The following is an 8,530-nucleotide window of genomic DNA, read 5'->3' as shown; positions in this document are numbered from 1 at the left end:
AAGCAAACCAATATTTGCCCAGATACAGGATGCTACAGATCAGTATAACTGTATTGTTTCAGAGACATCACATACTAGAGGGGTGATAATATTACAAAAACAACATTGCAGTGTTTCCCCAAATGTCTTGGCATGGGGCCCCCAATTGATTTTGTTATAATGTTTGAGTCATTCAGATACACTATATATACAAAAGTATGTGGACACCACTTCAAATTAGTGGATTCGGACAGTTCAGCAACATCCTTTGCTGACAGATGTATAAAAATTGAGCACACAGTCATGCAATCTCTGTAGACAAACATTGGCAGTAGAATGGCCTTTACTGATGAGCTCAGTGACTTTCAACGTGGCATCATCATAGGATGCCACCTTTCCAACAAGTCAGTTTGTCAAATATCTGCCCTGCTAGAGCTGCCCCGGTCAACTGTAAGTGCTGTTATTGTGAATTGGAAACGTCCAGGAGCAACAACGGCTCAGCCGTGAAGTGGTAGGCCACACAAGCTTACAGAACGAGACCGTCGAGTGCTGTAGCGAGTAAAAAATAATCTGTCCTCTGTGATATAACTAAGGAGTTAATCAGGGTGATTTTTCCACAAATAGACAGGTATTTTCCTTTCCAAGGTAGCAAGATCTTATCTATTTTTGCTAACTTTCTATAAAATTATTGGAATGAGATCATTTCTTTCTTTTGGGATTTGTATACCGAGTATGTCCACATCTCCGTCAGACACTTTAATTGGTAAACTGCATGGTAATGTAACACGTGCATTTTTTTGTGATCCAATATGTAATATGGTGCCTACATTTATCATAATTTGGTTTTAATCCAGAGAGGATAGCAAAAGTATCTAGATCCTCTAAGAGGCCGTGGAGAGACTCCAATTGTGGTTTTAAAAGAAAACATGAATCATCAGCGAACAATGACACCTTAGTTTTTATGCCCCGGATTTCTAATCCCTTAATATTATTGTTTGATCTCATCTTTGCAGCTAACATTTCGATGACAATAATAAATAGATATGACGATAGTGGACAACCTTGTTTTATTCCTCTAGATAATTTAAAACTTTCTGAGATGTAGCCATTATTTACTATTTTACACCTAGGGTTACTATACATAACCTTAACCCATTTTATAAGAGATTCCCCAAAATTGAAATATTCTAGGCATTTATATATAAACTCCAGTCGTACTTTATCAAAATCCTTTTCTAAATCAGCTATGAAAACCAGGCCTGGTGTCCCCGATATTTCATAGTGTTCTATTGTTTCCAGGACTTGTCTTATATTATCTCCAATGTATCGTCCATGTTAAAAACCTGTCTGATTAGGATGAATAATATCTGACAATATTTTTGTATTTTTAATTCTATGTGCCAAGCATTTTACTAGGATTTTTGCATCACAACACTGAAGTGTAAGAGGTCTCCAATTTTTTAAATGGACTGGATCTTTAAATATACCACTTGGGTCCTGTTTCAGTAATAATGATATCAGACCTTCTTGTTGCGTGTCTGATAATCTACCATTTATATAGCAGTGGTTAAAACAAGCCAATAATGGTCCATTGAGTATATCAAAAAAAGGATTTGTATACTTCCACTGGTATGCCATCCAGCCCTGGAGTTTTCCATCCTTAAAGGCCCCAATTGCCTCAAGCAGTTCCTCCTCTGTAATTTGGCCTTCACATGAGTGAACAGCTTTGGAATTAATTGTAACACCGACTGCGAGCCAGGCTTAATCGCCCAGCATCATTGCCCGACTTCACTAATGCTTTTGTGGCTGAATGGAAGCAAGTCCCCGCAGCAATGTTCCAACATCTAGTGGAAAGCCTTCCCAGAAGAGTGGAGGCTGTTATAGCACCAAAGGGGGGACCAACTCTATAATAATGCATATGATTTGTAATGAGATGTTTGACAATCTTTTGGTCATGAAGTGTAGCATAAGAACACAACACAAGCCATGGCAAAATGTGTAGAATTGCAGGAAACTAGCTTAATTAAACTGTAAAATGCTTTCTTCTCTCCATGGCAAAATGTCTAGAATTGCAAATAGCAGACAAAATTGTTTTAAAACAGCAACATTTTGTTTCTGCTGCCATGGGAGGGCCTCTAAAAATGTTGGTCGGAGAAGGCGCTGTTGGCCACGCCCAATACCACGCCCCCCCCCATCTATTTCTCCACCTAGTCAGGTGAACCTTGCCCTTTATTATGATGAACAAGCCCGGGCAACCATTTCACCAGAGCGGTTGTCTTGGTTGCACTTGTTTTCTAGGATCATTGGTGTCTGGTAATGTACAGGAATGATTCACCTCAATTCACAGTTCACTCTCTCTGGGAGTATAATTAACGTCACCTCTCTATTGGCCCATTCCAGTGTGTGTGGCAAACTATCCAGACCTGTTCTGTAACCCCAGAGGGAGGTTTCATATGGTGTTAATATAGAGCTGAATGAACACAATCAACTGGTAACACAATGTACTGAGGCTATTGTACCAAAGTGGCACAGGTGTAATAGTAATAGGTCAGATGGTTTCATTTTGATGCCACACTAACTATACTGGTCCCAGATCAGTTTCGATCAGTGCCCCCGAAAAGAGGATCTGGTTGGTTCATCTACTTTGGGAAAGTGAGGCTTAAACCAATCCCATGGACATACCGTGTATCGTTTATGTGTGTATTTTCTGTTAATGCCTAGGCAAATGCAAGGGCATCCGGTGTTATGTTGGTGTACAGTGTTAAATCTGTTTGTAATCCATTTGAGGTTAACACAGCAGTGCTGGTGATCCTTTTAATCTGTATCTTATTGAATCACAGACCTGATCAGGGTCAGATCGGCCCCCCTCCGAAAATACACTCACTACCATTGCAGAATAAATTATTAGTCACATCGCATTGATTTGCAATTCCTTTGGAGGGAGGATGGTGGAAGTGTGTATTTTAAAGCCATGTTCCCCTTGGTATTCATGGTAAAAGTGATTATCAGGAGGGCACTAATTGCTACACTAGGAATTCAGGAAGCAATTATTCTTCTAAATGTGGTTGCGTTTAGGGAACTTGGGTAGTCTGAGGGAGCTTCACCGGATGACATGATATGAGCTAATTAGCCCAAATGTGTCTGTTCTTCCTTCAAGCTTACCATCAAAGCAACTTATTCATTAGATTCATCTCGTTATCTAGAATCATCTGCTGTACAGGGCCATGGACCGATATAATGAATTTGTCCCGAACCTGCCTGCACGGGCCACTCTGTGCAGGTAGGTGTCGGAATCCTCGGGCATGTCGTTGTTGAAGACGATATTGACGCGCTCAATGTCCATCCCTCGGCCAAACAGGTTGGTGGCCACCAGGATCCGCCTTTGGAAGTCCTTGAACTGCTGGTACCGGGAAAGCCTGGGGGAGGAAGGGGGGCACCCATAGATTTAGAATAAGTAGAACAGGCATTATACATCCTGCTTCACTCCTGTGGGTACACTGAAACTGTGACCCACAAACATGTTGTCTGAGAGAAAGTTCTTGTTAAGTCCCTCTGGATAACAGCTTCTGCTACATGACTATTATAGAAAATGTGCAAGTAAATGAGATTCTCAATTTGATTGTGCAACTCCTCATTCCTCTACTTTTGAAAAAAAGTCAACAGTAACTGAGGAGAGGAGGAAATGTGCTTGTATGAAATTAGACTCCATTCACACATAATGCAAATGACATTTACAGGGGTGGAATCCCAAATTAAAATGTGTAAAGTAGTAAAAGACATTTAGCTAGACATTGTATGGATAAAAACGTTATGCTACTTATCGTTTTAAATATGTGCATGCTTCTCAGAGTAAACAGCTGATTGAAAGGGGAGGGGTAGATCTCAACTTCAGCAAAGGACACTTATGCTTCCTCAGCAGGAGGCGAAGACACAGTTTGCCTACTAACGAATTTACACTCCTCAACCACTTATCGGTTTACGGAAAAGTCGAGGACATTCTTTTGTCCAAATCAGAAATTCCCAATGAAAGCCAAGACCCAATCCCAAATCTACCCCTAAACCCTATGCACTTATTAATATCTGAGATGACTTGAATATCCTAATATTGCTCATACCAATCTAAACTGCTCAGATTTTAACAAGTGCATAGACTGTAGGGTTTAGCCAGTAATTTTTTTCCTCTCCATCAGAACCCACCTCTCCTCCTGGGCCATGCCCCTGTGGATGGCGATTGCAGGGAAGTTCTGCTCCACCAGCAGCTGAGACAGAGCCACACAGCGCTGCACAGTCTTCACAAAGATCACCACATTCAGACAGGGGAGAAAATAGCAGTGAGACACCGAAGACAAACATGGGGCACAAAACCCATGCTGCATCTGATATGGCACCCTGGCTTTACCCTGGTCAAATAAATGTACACTCTGAAGACGAAAAACACAGGGCATAAAACTCACAGGCAGAAACTTTGTCGGTGCATATACTTAGTTCACTTGAATGAGTAAAATTGTATTTAAACACATGACTTTCAATTCCATGGACAAAATACATTCAACTCACTCAGATTTAGCATTATATTCTCTGAAAAGACCTCTGTCCGTACCTGGTTGAACTCGAGCACGTCGAGCAGGTTCAAAGAGCTTGCGGTTCTTCTCGCTATCCTTCAGCTTGCAGTAGTACTGCTGCAGGCCGTGCAGCGTCAGCTTGGTCTCATCGTCCACAAACACCTCCATGGGCTACAGGAGATATTCATTAAGCACCAAACAGCACACAGGGAGGGACTACCAGGACTTCCAGTGCTAAACATTTTGCTAGTGTGCCCTAATGAATAGAACATGGGGAAAGTGTCACTCTTTGGGACAGTTTTATAAACCTAGCCACATTAAGTGAAAAACAGGAGTAAACCACTTTCTGTGTGTTGGTGAATGAAGAACTACAAATGTGATTGTGAACATCAATTACTAGTACTAGAGCTGGATGAAACTTTATTTTTCATTATAGCTTTAATGCCAGGACTGTTCCTCCCGAAAATGTCCAGAGCCCCAGACCCAGGTTAAGAGAGGGTCAACTCTGGCCACTTGTGAGACAGACAGTCACGAGCAGGCAAAGCTTAGAGGGGCTAGACTGGAACTTTTTACATGAATATTTTATTTTATTTTAGTAAACATTTTTACCCCTTTTTCTCCCCAATTTCGTGGTATCCGATTGTTTTAGTAGCTACTATCTTGTCTCATCGCTACAACTCCCGTACGGGTTTGGGAGAGACGAAGGTTGAAAGTCACGCGTCCTCCGATACACAACCCAACCAAGCCGTACTGCTTCTTAACACAGCGCGCATCCAACCCGGAAGCCAGCCGCACCAATGTGTCAGAGGAAAAACCGTGCACCTGCCAACCTTGATTGGCCCGCCACAGGAGTCGCTGGTGCGCGATGAGGCAAGGATATCCCTACTGGCCAAGCCCTCCCTAACCCGGACGAAGCTGGGCCAATTGTGCGTCGCCCCACAGACCTCCCGGTCGCGGCCGGTTGCGACAGAGCCTGGGCGAGAACCCAGAGTCTCTGGTGGCACAGCTGGCGCTGCAGCACAGCTGGCGCTGCAGTACAGCGCCCTTAACCACTGCGCTACCCGGGAGGCCCTACATGAAAATTAAGCCATATCCAAAATCCCTTAAAAATAACAAAAAAATAAAAAGGGGCAATCTGCAGTTTCTACATCAATTTTTAGACATTTAAATTAAAATAATAACAAATGCCCATGAGCTTAGTTCAACTTTCGTACCCCACCAGAACCCAAAATACAAGCTTGTTTCATTCCAATGCTTGTAAACAAAGTCTCAAAACATGGTCAAAATGATAATTCTGATATCATTGACGGTCAGTCCTTGCATATAGCTCTACGAGTCTGAGGGAGAGACAATAGGAAAAGAATATGGCAGTCACAAAAAAAGTCAACCCACTCAGCCTGAAATCCGAGGACTACATAAAATGTAAATACTTTCCTACGTTTTGGCTAAACCTATATCCATCCTGCCCTGCCTATCTAAGGTCTTCGAAAGCCAAGTCAACAAACAGGTCACTGACCATCTCGAATCCCACCGTACCTTCTCCGCTGTGCAATCTGGTTTCTGAGCCGGTCACGGGTGCACCTCAGCCACGCTCAAGGTACTAAACGATATCATAACCGCCATCGATAAAAGACAGTACTGTGCAGCCATCTTCATCGACCTTGCCAAGGCTTTTGACTCTGTCAATCACCATATTCTTATCAGCAGACTCAGTAGCCTCGGTTTTTCTGATGACTGCCTTGCCTGGTTCACCAACTACTTTGCAGACAGAGTTCAGTGTGTCAAATCGGAGGGCATGCTGTCCGGTCCTCTGGCAGTCTCTATGGGGGTGCCACAGGGTTCAATTCTCGGGCCGACTCTTTTCTCTGTATATATCAATGATGCTCTTGCTGCGGGCGATTCCCTGATCCACCTCTACGCAGACGACACCATTCAGTATACTTCCGGCCCGTCCTTGGACACTGTGCTATCTAACCTCCAAATGAGCTTCAATGCCATACAACACTCCTTCCGTGGCCTCCAACTGCTCTTAAACACTAGTAAAACCAAATGCATGCTTTTCAACCGTTCGCTGCCTGCACCCGCACGCCCGACTAGCATCACCACCCTGGATGGTTCCGACCTAGAATATGTGGACATCTATAAGTACCTAGGTGTCTGGCTAGACTGTAAACTCTCCTTCCAGACTCATATCAAACATCTCCAATCTAAAATCAAATCTAGAATCGGCTTTCTATTCCGCAACAAAGCCTCCTTCACTCACGCCGCCAAACTTACCCTAGTAAAACTGACTATCCTACCGATCCTCGACTTTGGCGATGTCATCTACAAAATAGCTTCCAATACTCTACTCAGCAAACTGGATGCAGTTTATCACAGTGCCATCCGTTTTGTTACTAAAGCAGATTGCAAAAATCGCTGAAGTTGGAGACTTTTATCTCCCTCACCAACTTCAAACATCTGCTATCTGAGCAGCTAACCGATCGCTGCAGCTGTACATAGTCTATCGGTAAATAGCCCACCCAACTTTACCTACCTCTTCCCCATACTGTTTATATTTATTTACTTTTCTGCTCTTTTGCACACCAATATCTCTACCTGTACATGACCATCTGATCATTTTTCACTCCAGTGTTAATCTGCAAAATTTTAATTATTCGCCTACCTCCTCATGCCTTTTGCACACAATGTATATAGACTCTCTTTTTTTTCTACTGTGTTATTGACTTGTTAATTGTTTACTCCATGTGTAACTCTGTGTTGTCTGTTCACACTGCTATGCTTTATCTTGGCTAGGTCGCAGTTGCAAATGAGAACTTGTTCTCAACTAGCCTACTTGGTTAAATAAAGGTGAAATATATATATATATTTTTTAATCTACCCCATTCTGTTCCAAGATCCACTACTACTTATCAGGATAAATATAACAATGAGTCACCGATTGTATACTATGTATTTTTTATTAGCTAAGTAATAAATGGCAAATGCAACTTTCGTATATACGTGCTCGCTGTAATACCACGCAGGGCAGAACAGAGAACTGACAGGATCGCACAAGTAGACAATGGACCTGATCGGACAGCTCAGAGCCTCTGCTCTTTTCTGTCCATAAGAAACAATTGGATTGGTGGAAGAGGCAGGGCAGGCCAGGAACAAGGGTGTGGTCAGCAGGGCATCCCCGGAGGCTGAATGCCCTAAGGTTTTTATCAGAACGTTTGTAGATTAGTTTCGCCTTTTTGCTTTTCCCGACATGAGTTCGTGGTGTTTTTTTTATTTTAAATAGAGGTAAAAAAGAAAAGAAAAGGAAAAAAAGAGGGATAAAAGAACATCATTCAAATTATAGCCCACAGCTGTGCATGGGGAGAGGGGTCAGGGTGCTAAGGAGTGCATTCACATATATCTACACATTTTCACATATATCTACACATTTTCATACACACTTCTTTTTGTGTGGTTTTTTTTGTGTATTTTTTCTTCCTCTCTTCTAGGTCAGCTTCAGCATTATGGACATGGGTGTATCTGTGGTCCATTTGGCCTGTCCCACGGCTTCCTTCAATGATGGGTTGTGAGTGGGTTCTCAACTTGCCTACCTGGTTAAATAAAGGTAAAATAAAAATAAAATAAATAAAAGTGGCTCTGTTGATGAACTTCTGGCCAATGATTGACTGTCTATTGTTGATTGATGTCAGTCCAGATATGCTGTTAACGTAGTGGTTGCTGATGTATCTTGGTAGTCTGGAAGCTGCCATGTTTTGGACTATCTGTAGCCGATTCATCTGCTGCGGTGAAGCTGTTATCCAGGCTGGCAGGGCGTATTCAAAGAGGGGTCGGATGTAGCTGAAGTAGACTTTCAGCACTGTCTGAGGTGAGGCTCCATATTTTCTTCCGCACAGCGTTTTTAGGTGGTGAACTGACAGGATGTACGTAGTTGTTCTAATACTGTGATGGACATAGTTCCAACACGCCTGTTGGCCTATCACAGTAGAGGC

At 42.6% G+C, this 8,530-nt stretch overlaps 1 protein-coding gene across 1 annotated transcript; it reads right to left on the bottom strand.

Annotated features, from left to right (window-relative positions):
• Window positions 1–3,157: 3,157 nt before the first annotated feature.
• LOC116355420 (ATP-dependent RNA helicase DDX39A-like) lies at window positions 3,158–4,709 on the bottom strand. The gene is made up of 3 exons (XM_031799120.1): window positions 4,590–4,709; window positions 4,177–4,400; window positions 3,158–3,395 (listed from the first exon to the last, which is right to left on the bottom strand). Exons 1-3 carry the CDS (start codon window positions 4,707–4,709, stop codon window positions 3,185–3,187), a joined length of 555 nt encoding a protein of 184 aa, XP_031654980.1. The 3' UTR covers window positions 3,158–3,184.
• Between the last annotated feature and the right edge of the window lie 3,821 nt (window positions 4,710–8,530).

The sequence above is a fragment of the Oncorhynchus kisutch genome, linkage group LG20 (assembly GCF_002021735.2).
Source record: "Oncorhynchus kisutch isolate 150728-3 linkage group LG20, Okis_V2, whole genome shotgun sequence".
NCBI lineage: Eukaryota > Metazoa > Chordata > Actinopteri > Salmoniformes > Salmonidae > Oncorhynchus > Oncorhynchus kisutch.
The sequence above is the reverse complement of the archived record's forward strand: the minus strand, read 5'-3'. Positions and strand labels throughout refer to the sequence as shown.